The sequence below is a fragment of the Arvicanthis niloticus genome, chromosome 9 (assembly GCF_011762505.2).
Source record: "Arvicanthis niloticus isolate mArvNil1 chromosome 9, mArvNil1.pat.X, whole genome shotgun sequence".
Classification (NCBI taxonomy): domain Eukaryota; kingdom Metazoa; phylum Chordata; class Mammalia; order Rodentia; family Muridae; genus Arvicanthis; species Arvicanthis niloticus.
Genome location: NC_047666.1, coordinates 28,365,419 through 28,385,370, shown reverse-complemented (window position 1 = coordinate 28,385,370; position 19,952 = coordinate 28,365,419). Strand labels below are relative to the sequence as shown.

General features: G+C 49.2%; 1 protein-coding gene across 1 annotated transcript in view; it reads left to right on the top strand.

Annotated features, from left to right (window-relative positions):
* Window positions 1–19,952, top strand: part of Podxl2 (podocalyxin like 2) — a 33,861-nt gene continuing 13,909 nt past the window's right edge. The window contains exons 1-2 of the mRNA XM_034511438.2: window positions 1–109; window positions 8,861–9,133. Coding sequence (XP_034367329.1) covers window positions 49–109; window positions 8,861–9,133 — 334 coding nt within the window. The 5' untranslated portion in view covers window positions 1–48. The remainder of the gene's footprint in view (window positions 110–8,860; window positions 9,134–19,952) is intronic.

Here is a 19,952-nt window from a genome sequence, read left to right as displayed (position 1 = left end):
CCGGCCCGGGCGCCGCGGCGCTGCGGCTGCGGGCGGCAACGCTGCACCATGGCCCGGCTGCTGTGGGCCGCCCGACTGCCGCCGCCGCTGCTGTTGCTGCTGGCCGCCGGTGAGTGGGGCCGGGCCGCGCCGCGAGGATGCAGCGTGCAAAGAGCCAGTGCTGGCAGCGCCGCAGAACAAAGGCTGTGGGGCGCGCGGGGTCGGCCGCGCGCGGGGAGGAGGCGGCGGCGCGGGGCCTGGCGCGGGGACCCCCCAGGCGCCCTGTCCTGGGCGCTGGATGCTCCATGCCACGCGCGCGCTCGGGGACGGCAGCGGCGGGGCCGCTGCACCAGGGTGTCCATGCCCCACCCCTCGCCAGGTGACAGGTGACAGGTGACCAGTCTGCGGCCACGGAGCAGAGGGGCGTGTGCGTGTGTGCGCGCGCGAGGGTGTAGAGAAGCGCAGCAGGGAGGCGAGAGCGCACGGGTGACACCCTTGGAGAAATCGCATCGTAAAGGTCCGGCGGGTACCCAAAGCGCGTGGGCCGGGGATGCCGAGGGCCGAGAGAGAGAGAGAGAGAGCTGCGTGGCCAGGGTGGATGTTTACATGTGCGTGGAGCTTGCCTGGGAAGGCGTGTACGTGTCGTTGTGAACGCGTGTCCTCCACTGCGCGGGGCAACTTTATTAGGAGCTGACAAAGGGGTAGGTCTGCGACAGCGATTGCCGCCATATGGGGCTGTGTGTGAGACTCGGGTACGTGGTTTTCATTCAGCAGTCACTCCGGATACCTCGTTAGTGTGGGCGTGTGACAGGTCGGGGCCTAAGGCAGGTAAGAAATGTGTGTGTGAGGGAGAAAGAGACAGCTTCTCAGGGTAGACACGGGATTCAGGGGTGTGTGTGAGTGTAGGGGGCGGGCACAAAAGCTTGACAGGCTCAGAGGCAAGCCACCACCACAGAAGGGGAGGGAGGAAGGCTGACTGCAAAGGTGGGTCAGACCAGGACATGGGAGAGAAGCTTCTCACGGAAGAGTGGATCTGGTACCCTATCTTAAGGTGGGCCTAGTGCAAGAGCAGAGTGCTGGGCTGGATGGGCTACAGGACTTGGTGAATAGCCCCGCGCCACTTCCCCTTCAGTGGAGACAGGCATGGGACTGGCCACTAGTACTCTGGCAGTTACCCCACCAAAACTCATCCTGTGTACTGTATGCAAATTCGAAGGAGGGCCTCTATGTGAGGTCAGGTGAAGACCTTGCTTGATATGGATAGGTGGTGGGCACTTACTTTGAGACTGTCAGTGATAGAACCCCAGGAAAATGTCTGGGGAAGGTGGGGAGGAATGATCAGGGTTGTGCATACCTGTAATTCCTGCTCTTGGGAACCTAAAGGGGCAGGAAGATTGGGAGTTCAAGGTTAGTGTGGGCTGCAGAGCAAGACCCTGTCTCTAAATAATAGATAAATAAAATAAAACAAGAAGTCAGAGAGGTAACTGGCCCCTCGCACTGCTGTGCCTGCCCTAGGCACATTTTATGGGGAAATGTCTATTGATGTTGACCTGGGGCATCTACACAGACCATCCAAATCTTTGCATACAGTCCTCTCTGGGAGATCTGCTCTCTCTAGATGGGGACCACACCATCCCAGCAGTACAAGTCAGGATGGAGGCCTGGCTCTCATGACCCCATCCTAGTGACCAGTGGGATGACAGTCAGGTTCGCTCCTTCCCTCCTTTTCCCCCCACACTCTCTCCATTAGTGAGCCCCTACCTCTGTGCAGGCACACACGTGTCTATCAGCGTGCCTCCTTTTTACACCTTTGTGTAGAAAGAAGAATGCTTCACGTACACACTCTGTCTCAGCAGCAAACGCCAGTGGAGTGGCGGTGGGGGATGGGGTGTGGGCTGGTGGTGCATCTCTGTTGTGACTGCCACTCCGGGCTGTGGGGGCAGAGTGGCAGATGCTGCCCAGCCACCTCCCATGCTGGTGTCTGCTAAGGGCTTAGGGGGATCTGACTTGAAAGCTGCTGACAGGGGAGGGCCGAGTGCAGCTGGTGGTAGACAGAAGAGCCTGTCAGTGCTGAGTGGGACCCGTGCAGGAAGACACACACACGGTTCTGGGGCCTTGGCTTTCTTTGCCCCTACGATGTTTGCCTGTCTCCTTGGCCCCTCTGTTTCTGGGCTTGTTTGGATCTGATTTTTCTTGATGCTGATCCCCTTTATCTCTTCCTGTGTATCTTTTTCTTTCTGCCTCCCTTTGGGGGTGCTGAAGTAACAGAAAACTCAGTGAGCTCAAGGAAGAAAAGGAATCATACAGTGAGCATAATTCTGGAATTTTTAAATCAGGTGGTGACTCCACTGAGGCAGACTAATTATTAAATTTAAAAAAGTAGTTATATGCAGAATGGGAAGGGCTTACCTTCTATTCTGGTGTCCTTTTATGGCGAGCAGGTCTAAAAAGAAGAGACCCCCTCCTTCTGTCACCTAGGTGATCATCCATTACCCAAGCCTTTGAAAAATAATCAGGTCTATATAAAGACAGCAGCCATTGCAAGGAGCATGCCTTCCAGAGAATAAAAATTGGTTGGGAAAAAGTCAGAACCAAGGGAAATATCCTATTTCCCTCCCCGCTTTTAGAGTGAGATTTCAGTCTTTGTGAATGCCTATATATACCAGGTAGGTTGATAAAGAGGAGATGCTGAGGGGGGCCACTGTTATTGCACTGTTGGGGTGCAGATGGAGTCGGAGAGTAGAGGGTCCCATCTGGACAAACCCAGGATGAACCCAGCTCTGCACACAGACCTGGCTGGGCAAGAAGCATTGCCTCCCTCCTGTAGCTCTACCCTGCTGTCTTGGGGGCAGTTTGCTGGAGTGCTGGTCCAGTTGATTGTGGCTGCTTCTCTACCACACTTAAGTTAGGGCTTCTTGTTTTGTTTGGTTTTGGTTTTTTTTTTTTTTTTTTCAAGATAGAGTCTCATTATGTAGCTCTTGTTGTCCCAGGATTCACTATGTAGACCAGGCTGGCCTTGAGCTCACAAAGATCTGCCTGCCTCTGCCTCTGCCTCTGCCTCCTAAGTGCTGGGATTAAAGGTGTGTGCCACCACACCCAGCTAAGTTAGGGTCCGAGGAGGTAGTTCAGAGGCAAGCAGGGCACATCTTTTCAGGACCCATGTGGAGTGTGAGGAAGACCAACATTACTCTCTCCTACTGTGGCTGAAGCTGTCTTTTCCAGCATCCCTGCTGAGGCACAGTGTGTGGATAAAGCTTCCCTCCTCCTGGCCTCGAAGTGCGGCTGCCCAGGCGCACTGGGAACCTGTACAATATTCAGGGTTTAATTAGCACACACATCCCTCATCACCTGACGTTTTCTTCTTCCTGGGATGCATGAATGAGTTTTTCCAGATTGGTTTCTCTCATTTGGCTCCTTGCCATCCCTGTTCCCCAGCCCTGGGGAGGCTGCTTCTACAAACGAGAGCTGCCGAGGCAGCTGGTATCTTGTATACAATTTAGATTCCGTTTCCCCCTAAACTGCTGATTTCCCTGCAGGCAGAGACTGTCCAAAGTCCATCTTTGTATCACCAGAGAGGACCTGGTGTGCCACTTGGCTCAGACCAAAAGCTCTGGAGTGACCAAATGATTCTTGTACGAATTTTAACTGCAATAAGATAGCACATTCCTCACGTGGGAATCTTGGTTTTAATTGGCATTAGGTTGACAGGATTCTGTGAATCTGTTTCACTTTTTTAAAATTAGAAAACGAGTGTTAAATAAATAAGGACAGTTTGTAGAAGTGTTTCTAAACAGGGCCTCTGTGGACCTGTGAATAGAGATTCATGGTGGATAGCATTCTGGAGGCACTTCAAAGGAAGGCAGAGCCCTCCACCTGGACTCAGCTTGGAATTCCCAGCAGCATGTCCAAAGGAAAGGGGTGCCCTCCAGTCCTCAGTGCTGGCTTCCCTCCTTGGTACGAACATCCCATGGGGTACCTATGCTGTCTTGGATATTGTTTTATGCAGCCCAGCTCAGCAAATAATTATTTCCCCAACCTCCTTCACAAAACATCTGCAAGACCTTCCTATGGGAAGAAGCAGCTAATTACAGCTCTTTCTATTAACTTAGTCCCAGGAGTCCTCAGTGATTTCATCTGTAAAACAAGAGGGTCCAACCCAATTATTATTTATTCACTCAAGGGCTTGTGAAACCCAGTTACGTATCAGGAACTAGATACTGCAGTGTCAAGGGACCCACTATGTGCTTACCATCTGAGGGAAGTTATATGATTGTCTCTTACTATTGGGTGAGCAGACTGTAGGGCCAAGGCCGTAATAACAAAGACTGGCACCCCACCCAGGCTAGTGACTAGGAAAGGCTGCTCGGGATTGGGAAGTTGTCTCAGTGGATAAGAATGCTTGCTGTGCAAGCATGAGGACCTGAGTTAGAGTCCCAGCATCCACAAAGGCTGGACATGGCTGTACATGCCTGTAACCCCAGCTTGGAGGGTCAGAGACTGGTGGATCTTGGAGTTTGCTGGCCAGTCAGCTAAGCTTCCAGTTCAGTGAGAGACCCTAGCTCAAGGGATTAATGCTGAGAATAATCGGGAAAGCCACCTGCCATTCTTCTCTGGCCACTGCATGTGTGTGCATACTCACATGCTCACATGCCTACAAGAACACACACACACACTCACACACTCACAGTATGTATACTCACATGCTCACATGCACTCAACAGACACACACACATATACACAGTGTGCATGTGAGCATGCATACAAGGACACACACACATGAGTGAGAGACAGAGACAGAGAGAGACAGAGACAGAGAGAGACAGAGACAGAGACAGAGACAGAGACAGAGACAGAGACAGAGCTGTGTCCAGAGACAGGAATAGGAATTAGGCAGGTGAGGAGGCTGGAGAGATAGTTCAGCCGTTGGGAGCATTTGCTGCTCCTGCAGAGGACCTGGATTCAGTTCCCAGCACCCACACTGAGGTTCACAACTCCAGTTCCAGGATCCAATGCGCACAGCCTGGCTCCATGGACACTGCATTGCAGGTGGTACATGCAGAGACACACACTCAGGAAAAATGAAAATGAACAGATCCTTGAGAATTAGGTAGGGGAGAGATGAGGATAAACGGATGCTTGTGCAGAAGGCGTGGCAACGTATGAAGAAAGTAAAGGAGGTTGTAATGTTCTGGAAATCTCTAGAAATTCAGTTTAAAGCATAGAGCATGCAGGGAATGACTGCAACCATGGAGAGCGGAGGAGGGGTACTGGGCTTTGTGCGTTAATGGGGAGTCAGTCCCATCACCCCTTTAAGAATATGGCTGGGTCATCTTTGCAATGGGATGGTGGGTACAGATTTGGCTGTCAGAAGCTACTCTGAGTTTTGCTATTCTAAGTGTGGTCTGTGGACCAACAGCATTACTCATCCATGCAGAGCCAGGCACAATGGGTGAGTCATATGTACACTTAGGCCCTGGTGGCTCTCTGTTCCAGAGGAGAGTGCGGAGGAGAGGTGTACACAGTGAGCAGTGGTGGCAAATCCTGAAATACCCGAAAGCTCCCTGGGGAACTGTCTCTGGAGAGAGTTGGTTAGAGGATATTCACGGGCCAGCATGTTGGGCGTGTGGAGCTTGGAGAATACCGCCCCCCCGCCCCCACCTTCTCAAGATGTTGGCCTTTGAATAGACCAAATAGACTGATTCCTTTCTACCAAAACTGGCCTTTGGGGCTGGAGAGATGGATCAGTGGAAAACCAGCTGCTCTTCCAGAAGTCCTGAGTTCAATTCCCAGCAAACACATTACAACCATTTGTAATGGGATCTGATGCCCTCTTCTGGTGTGTCTGAAGAGAGCGATGGTGTATTCAAAACTGGCCTTTTGAGCTGTGAGTAGTGTGGACCTCGTTCCAGTAACATGGCCTTGGCTGCTTTGTTGCAGTGTGATGTCTGGCACACGGTGTGTGTGCTCTCTTGGAGAGCACCATTGTCCACCCTGTAGATGAGATGAGGAGTGAGCATCCCAGGCTCTGCCCAAGCCGTCTTCCCTCCCAGCAGCACTTCTTGTTCAGCCTTCTCCCTGCTTTGCAGTCTGCTAGCACAGGCATCATGCTGTCGTTATGTGGTGTGCTTTTAGGCCTCTTATATACATACATGCATACATGCATACATACACACATACATACATACATGCCTACATATATACATACACATGCATACAATACATACATACATGTCTACATATATACACACACACATATATACATACGTATGTACATACATACATACATGCATGCATACACACACATACATACACAGCATGTTACACTATGCTATGGTGATCTGTCTTCTTATGAAGATCAGGGACTCTATCTTTCTTATTTCTGTATATACCTGATTTTGTATAATACCGGGTGCAAAGCCAACATTCATAAATTGTATGCATGAATGAGTGTGATCCTACTCTGATATGAAAGAACTCCCTTTATAACCTTTCTCAGTATACATACAGGCTGCATCAAATTCAGGGCTGTGTAACAAATCATCCTCAAATTTTGTGACTTACAACAGAACTTCTTGGGATGGCTCAGTTTCAGCTGGGACACTATGCTAACCTGGTTGCTTTCTACACAGGCTCTTGTAGATCAGGCTAGCCTGGGAAGATTGACCAGACGTCCTAAGAGAATAAAGCTTGAGCCCTGTCATGAAGATGGTACAGTGACTCAAGTCTGAGGAGTGGGGACTTAGCCTCAAGGGAAGAACTGCTAAGTTGAGTTTCAGAGGAGTGTCCTCCTGGAGGACACCCTTCCCACAGTCTCAGAGAAGAGCCTTGCACCAGAGTGGTTTCTGCATGAGACCCAGCATCCTGACTCACTACTACCTATTATGGGATGGATATTGCTCTTCCCCATAATATTAGGACTAGAAAAACAATCTTAGGATCTCTCTGTGATGAGATGAGAGTTGAGGAAGAAGGACTCACTGGCATCCTCTTCTGGAAACCAAAAGGAACCTTAGGGGCTGTGGCCCTCAAGAAGATTGTCATGTCTCCCTCTGGTCTCTAGATGTCTTGGAGCATGATTATGTAGTGTCCTTCCCACGTGAGTTGGTAATGTGGACACAGGAACATTGTGAAGGCAGCTTTAGCTTTATGGCAGCAGGACCTTTGACTTTGGACCTGGTGTCTGGGATAGCTAGAAGTGCTCTGGAAGAGGTGTCATGGTTCCCGGTTTCTGAGCCAGAAACTCCCCCAGCCACAGGACACACCCAGGTAGAGCATGGCACTCTCTCTGAGTCCTACCTTGCGGCAGAGCTCCCTCCCCCACCAGGTATAACTTGACCTCCCACAGCTCAGAGTGAGGCCTGTGGATAAGCTTGCTGAGAGTGGAGTGTCTCTGAGCCACAGAGTAGAAGGGCTTAGCATCCCACTCTCGCCCTGAGGGTCTGCCTTTGCCTCGAAGTCAGCCTGAATTGGCTGAGAGGCCACACTGAACACTGATGAGCAGACACTCACGTTAGCCTCTCTTGCGGGGGGATACAGCCCATTGTCCGCTCGTAGGGCTCTGTAGGTGGAGGACCTTCTGGCCTCTGTGCCTTCCTCAGGTTCCTGAGCAGCACACAGTACTTGGGGGCTCACTGGGGATAGATAGCTCTGCCTACTTGGAACAAGTGTGTCTCCCTCTGGGACTGGGGGCTTGGAATGACTGTCCATGCTTTAGACATGAGGGCATTAAAGTTGGATGTGAGGAGTGAGCTTAGAGCCGCTCAGCTTAGGGAAGACAAGTATAAACTTTTTGTTTGTTTGTTTGTTGGTACCGTTCCTGCCTCCCCTTTTGGCCCTCTTAAGCTCCACTTGCCCCACCCAGATGCTTTCCTGTTGGTCAGTGTGCTCTTCCTGGTCCTGAGCTGACTGACGTGTGCACAATGTACCTGACATCGTCCCAGTTTCTGCTGGAACTCTGTGATCCTTTCCTTTCCTTCAGCGGCCAAGCCCTGTCTTCCTCATCAGGGGGTTGAGACGATTAAAATTCAGATACTGTTTGCAAGGCACTTTGCACATGGCCCTGAAAATATGAGGTCTTGTTTTTATTATAAACATCACTGAAATTTTCCCTTCATTACAATCACAGCAGGTCACTGTCCACATCCAGTGTAGGGGCTGGCTGGGGGCTTGGACCTGCCCTCCCCACACCATGGATGTTCTCAGTCTTAGGAGGGACTCAGAGGGCATGTCCATCTGAGACCCAGGGGCCTTGAACAACTTCTCAGAGAGTTCAGTGATACGGTGGCCAAGCTAGCTGTGAAACTGGTCAGTAGTACAGTTCGGCTGTTCTCATTGTCAGACAGAACGAGAGAGAAGATGATCCCTTTTAATTTGTAGTCTGGTCATTGTTTTGTCTTGATAAATCAAGGAGGGTCCACGATTCTAAATATAAGCGTACAGAATTACCAGCACTAGTGAGTTTGCCCTGCAACCTTGCATGGGTTTAATCACTGCACCCAGGAGACCTTCCTGGATGCAAATCGCATCTAATTCAGGCTTGAAGAGTTTCAGGCTGGGATGCAAACTGAGAGAGCATTGTCACATGCAGAGCAAGGTCCTTGGCTCATATTTGTACCTGCCTGTCACAGCTACCAGACTGGGACAGAGGGGGACAGAGGGGCTTTCTGAGCATCCCGAGCATCCCGAGGGGGGAGGGGGGGCTGGGTCTCCTCCCTGCTGGTCCCTGCTGGTCACAGGGGAGACTGAACACACTACAGAGTGCATCTCAGGTTCCCCTTGAAGCCTGAGTGCCAAGAAGTGCCCATCTCTGTGGTTTGTCTAGCCAGTCCTTGTCCTTACTACTCCTCCTAACGTCTGGCTTTGTCTGGTTTTGTGTTTACAGGAGCTTCCCTGGGTGCCTGTGCAGTGGGCGGGGATGAGCCTGGCCCTGAGGGTCTTACCTCCACGTCCCTGCTGGATCTGTTGTTGCCCACTGACTTTGAGCCACTGGACTCCGAGGAGCCCAGTGAGGCCATGGGTCTAGGTGCCGGCCTAGCCCCGGGCTCGGGCTTTGCCAGTGAGGACAGCGAGGAGTCCCGGCTCCTGCAGCCGCCGCAGTACTTCTGGGAAGAGGAGGAACTAAACGGCTCCAGCCTGGACCTGGGTCCTACTGCAGGTAGCTCTGCTCACTTATGTCCACACAGGATACCAGGAGAGATCCATGGTGGCAGGGGCCATGAGGCAGTTTCTACTCCAGCCCCTTCTCCTTTTCTCTCTGGTGTCTTCCAGGCTGCCTTACACCTGTCATGGTCACATCTCTGAGACTAAGTTTTTCCTTCAATAGTGACTATTGTTTCAAGCCCAGGCGCCCACACATACACCTTGGGGCAGGTAGCCAGTGCACGAGCAAACTTGGAGTTCCCCCCCTCTCCCCCCCCCCCCGCCTCCACCCCCAGCCTCTGCTGGGCTTATGGGGTATTCTCTTTAAAGACCAGGAAAAGAGAACTGTGGTATCAAAATTCAGCTGCATATCTTCTTCCAAAACTATGACATGCTCAATAGATCTATGTTTTGTGATTTAAATAAGAATTGGTTAGGAGCACTGACTGCTCTTCCTGAGGTCCTGGGTTTAATTCCTAGCATCTGTATGGTGACTCACAGCTGTCTGTAATTCCAGTTCCAGAGGATACAACTCCCTCTTCTGAATTTCTCTATACTCCCAGGGATCAGGCACACACTTGGTGCACAGGCAAACATACATGCAGGGAAAACTCTCATGCACATTAAAATATAAACCTAGTAATTTTTACATGAATATTAGTGGGGTGTGATAACCATATCTTTAATCACAGGACTCAGGAGGCAGATGCAGCTGGATCTCTGTGAGTTCCAGGTCAGCCTGTGAGTGAGACCCTGTCTCCAAAGGAGATAAACACTATAGAAAATTAAAAACAAAACAAAACAAAACAAAAAACCAAAGTTAATTAAAAGGAAATAAAGCCACCCAAAATTAAACAACAGAAAACTGAAAAAAAAAAAAAAACCCAAACTAGAACCATAAAGAACATTCTATTTTCTTTCTTTAATTAATTATTTATTTTATGTAAATGTATTAAGTATTATTCATTTATTTTATGTATATGTACACTGTAGCTGTCTTCAGACACACCAGAAGAGGGCATTAAATCTCATTACAGATGGTTGTGAGCCACTGTGTGGTTGCTGGGAGTTGAACTCAGGACCTCTGGAAGAGCAGTCAGTGCTCTTAACCACTGAGCCATCTTTCTAGCTCCAGGACCATTCTATATTCATTCAACATATTTCTCAAATGTATTTCCACATTATTAATTATCCTTTTACCATCTGATTTTTTTCTTACAAGTTTCCTTTATTTTTGTTTTATGTGTATGGGTGTTTTGTTACCATGTATTTCTTTGTACCACGTGAGTGCCTGCTACCCAAGGACCCCAAGAGAGGGATAGGTCCTCTGAGACTGAATTACAGACAGTTATAAGCCACCATCTAGGTGGTTGCAATCAAACCAGATTCTGTGGAGGAGTAGCCAGTGCTCATGACTTCTGAGCCATCTCTCCAGCCTCTGTCATTCAATTTTTAACAGTTGTGCAGTATCTCACACATGGTTGTCAGGTGGCCTGAACTCCTCCCCTGTTGTGGTTTACAGGTTTAGTTGCAGCAGCAAATGACCTCATGGTCATAAGGTTATAACCAGGCACTCTCCTGGTTATAAGGTCTCCTAGTATAATGGCTAGAATGAAATCACTAGGTATGAGATTTCTCGGTCAGCAACCCACCCAGGAACAGAAGACAGGGAACCCAAATATCCCCAAGAGATATGGCAGTGGATTTGCAAAAGTCTGGCAGGATGTGAGAGAATCCTTAGGAATCCAGGGCAGGCCACAGACGCACATCACCATCCTTGGGTACAAAGGATTGGAAGGTGACCATCTCTGGTGACCATCTCCTTCCCACTCCACATCCAGCATCTCACCTACACGTGCCTCAGTGTCATGTTCTTCCTCTCACTGAGGAACCTGTCAGACACAGGGCCATGGGAGTCCAGGGCTGTGACTGACCCAGTCAGCCTGGGGCAGTGGTAGAGGAGAGCTTTGGACAGTTGGAAGGCAAGTGGAACAGCTCTGCCATCAGGTGTGTGGGTCTTTACAAGGGTTCTGGAAGCATCTCCATCGTGACCCCCAGAGAGACTCCAGCATGCACTCACCAGAGGTACTGAGTCCTGGGGCCTGAGATGTTTCCCACCCCTGAGTTCCATTAACCAGGTGTGATGGCCCAAGCAGTCCTTGCATGCAGGCAGCTGATGCAGTGAATGCCAACCTAGACTAGGTAGAGAGACCTGGACAAGTCCTTTCCCAAGAAAGGTTGGATCTGGAAATGGGGCATAAAGGTAGAGTTGCCTCCCTGGTCATGCACCAGGGCCTGGCTTCCACCCCTAGAGCCCCTCAAGGGGAGGATTCTGCTCAGTTCGATAGGAAAAATTATAATGGACTTTCGTAATTACCTGGTAAACTTAATATAAGTGGAGTATATATTCATATATAATTAAATCTATATATGTACACACATATATTCTGAACATAAATTATAGAACATATTCTATACAATATATTTTACTTATAGAAATATCAACTATAGGGACTGGAGAAATGGCTCAGTGGTTAAGAGCACTGACTGCTCTTCCAGAGGTCTTGAGTTCAATTCCCAGCAACCACGTGGTGGCTCACAACCATCAGTAATGGGATCCTGATGTGTCTGAAGACAGTGACAGTATATTCATATAAATAAAATAAATAAATCTCTAAAAAAAAAAAAAAGAAATATCAACTATAGTTTTCAGGGCCGGAGAGATAGCTCAGTGGTTTAGAGCACTGGCTACTCTTCAAGAGGACCCAGGTTTGATTCCCAGCACCCATATGGTGGCTCATAACCAGTCATCTATAATTTCCAGTTCCAGAGGATCCAACAGGCATGGAAGTGATGCACATACCTGTATGTAGGTATAACATTCATGCACATAAAGTGAAAATAAATAAAATATAGTTTTTATTTTGGACTTGAAGCATTGGGTAGTGGGGAGAAGGTAGGTACTACAGTTCCAACACTGCCCACTAACAGCAACCTGACACTGGTAAACAGTGCAAGGCCACAGAATGAGGCCAAGTCTCACCTACGGCATGGGGGTCCTCGCCTCGCAGGGAGCACCCAGCACAACGTTCGTCAGTGGGAAGCGCTCTGCAGACGGTTGCCACTGTCACCTCTGCCACATTTTTTTTCCTACTGAAGCATTCTTCTTTTTCTGCCACTGTACAATTTTTAATATAGAAGAAAGAAAATATGTTTGTCACTTAAGAACAGAAACATCTTTACAGTCTGTCAATTGCTTTTTTTAAGTGTGGTGCCCAGGGAATCCAGAAGAGGACGTCATATCTAACCAGAACTAGAGTTATAGCAGGCGGTGATCTGTCCACGTGAATTCTGGAAATCTAACCCAAAACCTCTGAAAGAGCAGCCAGTGCTTTTAACTGCTGAGCCGTTGCTCCAGCCCCTTGAAAATGGTTTTACATGTTTTTGTTGCTTTTTTGTTTAGAGAAGTTTTTCCTCCTCTATCCCTCTATTCTCCTATGCTTTTATACTTTTATATTTAGTAACTGTAATGCCGGTGGGAGGTAGAAACCCATGTTAGTGACTTTTCTTGTTATTGTGACCAAACACCAGACGAGAAGCAACTTAAAGGAGGAAGGGTTTGTTTGGGCTCAGAGTTAAAGGGGATACAGCCCACCATGGAGGGGAAGATGTGATGGCCGGCAGCTCCGTGGCAACAGGAGTGTACATTTGGCACGCCTCACCTGCTCACATCTTGGAGGAACAGAAAATAGAGATCAGAAAGGAAGTGTCTAAGCAGGACCCTAACAACCTTCTTCCTCTAGCTAGGCTCTGCATCCTAAAGGTTCCATGACCTCCCAAAATAGTGCCATCCGCTGGGGACCAAGTGTTCAAACAGGAGTTTATGGAGACATTGTCATCCAAATCACCAGGGGGCCTCATCATTCCAACAGTTCAGCCCTCGGTCCTGAAGGGGCAGTCTGATGCTCTGTGCGTCTCTCTGGATCTTCCCACTGTGCAGAGGCAGGCAGGCAGTGAGTAGGAGAGCAGCAGAGGTGCCTGGGACTGAATCCTGGGGTCACAGCAGAGTCTGAGTCCAGGGAAGGGTTGTATCTCCTCCCTGGGCTTCTCCAGGCCTCATGGTAAGAAGTCTCACCATTGCCCTGTCGGATTTCTAGCTCTCACTATGCTTCGCTTGGTTCACTGCTTCTCATCTTTGTCTCGCTGAGTGATGTTAACACAGTTCTTTTTTTATATATAAGATTTACTTATTTTTATGCATATGAGTACACTGTAGCTGTCTTCAGACACACCAGAAGAGGGCATCAGATCCCATTACAGATGGTTGTGAGCCACCATGTGGTTGCTGGGAATTGAACTCAGGTCTTCTGGAAGAGCAGTCAGTGCTCCCAACCACTGAACTATCTCTCCAGCCCTTTAACACAGTTCTTGCAAGGAAGGAAGGGAAGACATAGGCAGGCAGCCTCACTGCTGGCTTCTTAACTGTGTACTTGTTGGTGGCCTTCTGCTCCCACTCTGTGTCTTGCCTTTTTATATCACATGACCCCATCTTTCTGGACAAACACTCCTGGGTGAACCCCAGTTATAGAAAATGTAGGTTGTATTTCCAGCCCACCAGAAACTGGTCTCCATAGCACAGCCCCACTTCCTTTTCTGCCTGGCAGAGCTGAGTGAATGAGCTACTCGGGGGCTCACCTGTGACTCTAGCACTGGCCTTAGAATCCTGTTCTAACTGGCGCTGGCTCAAGCCTACTCCTTAAGCCTCTACTTCTGATTCTTCCCATCCCATTGGCCACAAAAGCTCTTTTTCACCCTAGCTGCCTGGTTGCTAGGTGACTATCCTTCACTACCCAGCTCAATAGGGGACAGTCACGCTGTTCATGAGCAGATGCTGGCAGCTGCGGTGCTGCTAGTGCCCTCTCCATGGTGTGTAGCCTGGCAAGTAACAGGGGGCTGGTGTCCCATGCCATCTCACTCTCCAGGCCAGTGGTGGGTGAACGTACCCACTTCCCAGACCACCTGCTGGAAGCTGTGTCTCTACATACCATTAGCAGCTCCTAAACACAATTCCCTCACAGTGCGTGTCGGGTGTTACTGCAAGAGGGCTGAGGTGGGAAGAGAGTTAGGGTTCATGCTGTCAGTGGGTAGGGAGGCAGATATTCAGAAGACCCAGAGGGTACTGTGTCACTCACCACCATTGCTGGCTTCTTCTGCTCTCGTACTCGAGGAGTCAGAGTTCTACACCCCTTGTCTGAGGAACTGAGTTGTCACAGAGCTGCTCTTCAGGTCTGTCTCTCCGGAAGAGCAGATACAACAAAGTGAGGTGGGGTGAGGGTGGATGTATTCATGCCCTCAGGAGTTCGAGGTGGAGTTAAAGCATGGATCAGCTCATTCCCAACAGCTAGAGATAAACAATAGCTGCCATTTTATCCAGTTTTAGCCTCTTTCTATTGTAGGATTGGAAGGTTCTGGAAGCCAGACCTCCACAGTAGAAAGGCCACATCCTGGAGACCTTTGGGTCTCATGATCCTGTGGCAGAACCAAGCTGGAGAGGGGTATGCCTGAGCTGCTCTGACATTTACCCCTTGATCATGACACTAAGCCATCCAGAAGGTGGCGCTCCAGCCCTAATCACTTATTAAAGGCCTATCTTGGTACTATCATAACCACAATTAAACTCTCCTCCTCCCTCATGTAGCTAGCCCACACTGCTAGGACTCACAATCCCTCTGCCTCAGCCTTCCAAACGCTATGGTTACAGGTGTACAACACTCACAGTTGGCTTCTGAACCATAAATTTCAAAGTGAATTTCAGAGGTGATATTCAGACCACGACATACCCCAAGATTGCCCCCGTCACTCTTTACCCACTTTCTTTTCTGTTAAGATAGGATCTGCATTAGGTACTATGATCCCAGGGAAGAAGTGAGTCAGAATCCCGCCAGAGAGTATGCGGATGACCCCTGGACACCGGCACGTCCTAGATTCCCCATGCACAGACTCACAGGCTTGTGTAGAAAAGGACCTATGGGGGCTTATGGAACAAGGAACAGGCTTGCAGCTCCAGCAGGAGATTCAAAGTGCCAGCGTGGGCTGTCTGGGCTATCCTGTTTGATCCTGTTCTATTGGCTTCAATCTAGGTAGACTGCCCAGAAAAGTCATTGTCCCTTTTTTTAGTGACCCCCATAGGAAGTAAGCTCTGCATCCTAGGACCAGGAAAGGGTCAGGGTGATTCAGATTGGGTTCTGAACCCCTTGCCTGCCCTAGCACAAAGCCAGAATTCTCTGATAGGCAAGGGCTGGGGTAAGCTACCCTTAAAGCCAGTGCATGGAGGGTCCCTTAATTCCAAGTGGAAGGCATATTTCCCAAGGGGAATCACACTCACAGAAAGATGGGTAGTGAGGGGACCATGAACAGCAAAGCCCTGAGTATCTCATGGATGGCAGAAGCAGGGCAGACACTATCACTGTTTTATAGCTAAGGAAACTGGGTCAGAGATTTAAAAGTGGGACTAAATTACCCAGAGAATAAGTGGTAAAGTTAAATCTCAAGTCAGCCACCCTTCCCTAGATGGAATCGTTCTTACTAGACGTCTTTAATTATGCCTGCCTGAAATGGAACTTGCAGAAACCAGACACCGAAGCAGCTGTCTGCTGGGACCCGGACATAGTGTTGTACGGCAAATCCTTGCTGAGCCGTAGCTGCTGCTGCCTCCGCCGCTGCTGCTGCACGCTCTGACCCTGTAGTTACTGTTCCCATAAGAGTCCGCTCCCTGGAAGGGACAGGCCCTGAGGCAGAGCCAGCTGCCAAGCACTGAAGGGAGCACTTGCACCCTGACCCCAGGAATGAAGCTCTTTACTTTTATACTGGTAATAAACACCAGCGTATAAATATTTTAAAATGCAAATAAAAGAAGAAACTAGAATTGGTCTAAATTCTCATCACCCAGAGCTACTGATTGTCTTGATCTCCCTTCTGACTTGATTTCCCTTGTAGGAAATGGATTTTTAAAAGGCTTTAGCATTAAACAGAGCCGTGGTGCACACACCTCTGGGGCTGATCGTCAGCACCAATGTCCCATGCCAGCAGGTACTTCTGCAACTTCGCAGTGAGGGCTGATGGTGTCCCAGGGTTCAGTGGGGCACTGGTCACTGCCTCAGCAGCACCCCACCTTCCACTGCAGGGAGCCAGAGAGTGTCAGGCCTTGTCTTTGAGACAGGGTCTGATGCAGTATCTCAGGCTGACCTTGAACTCCAGCAGTTCTCCCGCTCAGCTTCCCAAGTGCTCAGTAGAGGCGAGCCATCGTAGCGCTGGGCTCTTAAGCCTCCACTGTGTGAGCTGAGCTGTGGTGGACCCTGAAAACATGGGTGTGAACCCCTTGATGGAGTCTGAGGGCTAGAATTCTAGGTTTAGAATCTTTTTAATTTTATTATATTTTACTTACTTGTTTTGTTTATGCATGTGCGTTTTTTGTGTGTTGGTGCGTATGTGCACATTTCTGTGTGCATGGAGGACAGATGACAGCTCTCCAGAGTCAATTCTTTTCCTCCGGCTTGTGGGTCCTGGGAATCAAAGGCTTGGTGTACCTCTGCTCCCTGAACCATATAGCTGGTTGTAGTGTCTCTCTCTCTCTCTCTTTCTCTCTCTCTTTTCTTTTCTGTGCTGTGGATGGAGCCTTGGACCTCCGGCATGCTAGGCTGGTGTTCACCACTATGTGAAATCCCAGCCTTGCTTCTGTCTCTTTGAAGACTCTTGAGGCTGATCCTTAGAAAGTCGGTTTTAGTTGACTGATGGCCTTTCTCCTTTCCCCCTATGTTTTATGCAGACCTCTTTTGGCTTTGGGTATTTCCACGTTAACGCTCAGTTGAATTGCTTACTGGCCTGTGCACTAAAGGGGACAATTTTCAGAGATTTGACATTAACCTGAAGGGACATTTAAAGTGATCTTTTAAGGTCTCTGGCCCTGATGCCTGTTTTAATTCTAGGCCTTGAACAGGGAGGTCATTCCATTAATATTTCAGCTAATGCCAAATGTCTTCAGTGCTAACATTTTGCCCTGGGGAGAGAGACAGAACAAGGTCCCCCAGCCGTAGTATATGGAGGGAGGGGCTTGTGTAGAGCTCAGATGAAGCAGAGAGACATACAGCACGATATATTTAGAAGGCAAACACCAGCGCCATGGTGAGGTTAAAAGACAGAAATAGAAAGGGGTGGAGAAGCAAGCTGTTTGAGGAGAGCAGGGTTCACGGAGCATGTGCTGGCTGCCCGTGAGCTCCCTGGGGCGGCCATGTGGAGCCTGTTCTTCTGCTCCAGGGAGCCCTCAGCTGGTCCATCACACACCAAGGCCAGAACGGACTCAGCAGGCTCCGGTGGGTATCTGCCCTTTTAAACTGTGTTGAAGCTGGGTGGTGGAGTCACGCACCTTTAATCTCAGCTCAGGGCAGAGGCAGAAGAGTCTCTGAGTTCAAGACCAGCCTGGTCTACAGCCAGAGCTACCAAAAAAAAAAAAAAAAAAAAAAAAAAAAAAAAAAAAAAATTCCTATCTCAAAAACAAATAACAAAGACAGACAAAACAAAACAAACCCCCCTCCCCACAGGATTTCAAGGACAGACAAACCAACAGGGAGGGTTGAGGATGAGAAGTCTGGTTCTGTGGTCCCAGGATAGGTATGGTAAAATAGGAAGCCCTCAGGGAATATGTAAATTCCTTTTTCTCCCCTTGAAGGGCCTTTGACAGGTGGCTCTCTCTAGATAAAAAGAGTTGGGATAAAAGATAGGAAGAAAGAGAGAGGCAGCAGGGGAGAAAGGCTTTTATTTATTTATTTTTTAAAGGAGGCCAGGAAAGTTTGAGAAGGTCATTAATTGCAGCCAGTTACCAGACAGAGGGTAGTGTTTCCAGCAGCCCAGCGTTAGAGGCTCAGGTGGCTGGGACTGCATCCTAGTGGTGACAGAGCTGTCCCTGCAGCCACTGTTCTCTTTGATGAGATGCACAAGGGGAATGCAGTGTGACCCCAGGAGGTCGCTGGGAAGGCAAAATGGAGACATTCACCACTTTTCCTGTTGCTACAATGACATGCCTGACAAGAGGAACTTAAGGAAGGTTTGCTGTGCCCCACAGTTGAGGGTATAGTCCATCATGGTGGAGAGAGCACGGCGGTGGCAGCAGAAAGATGAGGCAGAAAGATGTCACATTGCCTGACAGCCAGGAAGCAGGAGAGAGGAATGCTTCAGCTGAGCCCACTCTCCTTTTTATTCTGTCCAGGACTCCAGAGCCCCTGGGACAGTTGGACCAAATTTAGGATGGGTCTTCCCACTTCGTTTAACATAATCTAGAAACCTGCCCCAACCCCCAGACGTGCCCAGAAGTTTATTTCCATGGTGATTTTAAATCCTATCAGGTTGGCATTCAAGATTAACCACTCCAGGCTCCCTCTCATGTCTTATTTTATGATGTCATAACAATATCCTACATGGAGGGTGGGTATGGGATACATAGACTCCAGGCCATTTCCTGAGATGAGGACTCCCAGAATTATGGCTTCTGCCTGTACGTCTAAATCAGTCCCTCCTGTGACTCAGGCCCAGAGAAAATAACAGCTGGCCACTCCCCTTCCCATGTGGATCCTAAGCAGTCTGGCTGTTGAACGAAAAGTGACTTTAACTCCACAGAACCCAGGCCTTCACAGTAATGACAAGCGTCACACTCAGAAGCAAGGCTTTCACTTCTGGGCTCCCCATCTGAGAAGCATATTCCCAGGCTGTGGTTGTCTAGGATCTAGCGAAGAGAGTTACATTCAAACTTAAGCCACAAGGTGGCACTGTAACTTTACAGCATCTTTCCCCAACAGTTCCACAAGAAAGTCTGGGAGCCTCTGTGCCATTAGGGACTGCTCCCAGATTGTTCTGGGCCTGCCATGCCTTGTGAATTAGCTTGATCTTGTAGAAGCGGGTCAAGTCTTGTAAGGCCCACTAGAAAAAGAACTCACGGTCCGTGGAAAACTGCAGACTCACCCCAAATCACTCACGAGAAACACATCTTGATGCAAACGCAAGAGGTTTACTGGCTAGCCAGGGCTGTCCTCCCTTCCAGCCCGCGCAGGGGCCTGAGGGATTCCGCAGCCCCGAACAAAAAAAGTTTACAGCTTTTAAGGGTGAATCTACAAACCAGGTGGGGGTGGAGTTAGGGAAGGGGGAAGGCTGAGAGTGGAGTTAGGGAAGGGGGAAGGAGGGGGAACAGGTCACTAGGTCATCGATACATTTGATCTCAAATTCCTAAGATGCATGGTGTGTCACTTTATAATTGGCTATTTCGAAGTAGTTTCACACTATATATCATGAGCTCCAGTTCAAGGGGGTCAGGCTTATCTCAAACTTTTAGCATCCTGGCACCAACTGTCTCAGGGCTGTTAGTTCAAAGCTCGGCCAGGCTAATCTCGGGCCCATAGCATCCTGACACCATGAATCTTAAGATTTGTTTAGTTAGGGCCATCTGTTCAAATGGTCAGCTAATTTCCTGGGACTGAGGCAACACAGTGTTTGACTTACAGGTTTTTATGTCTTTGCTTTTAAGAGTAGGGTTCAGGGGATCAACTTATGATTTTTCTATCTTTCAGTCTGAGAGATCATTCGCTTCTCTTAGTGGCTCTGTGGATGACGTCTTAGGCACCAGCTTCCTGGAAACAGCCCTTTGTCTCCTGGGCAGTCCTATTAATCAGCTGTGGCTGCATCTGGGTGCCGTGGGTACTCTGATACATCTTAACGTCAAGCAGGCTTTTGGAGTTTTGCTTTAGCCATAGGGGCTACAGCAGGGGCTGTAGTGACTTGAAGCCAGTTCA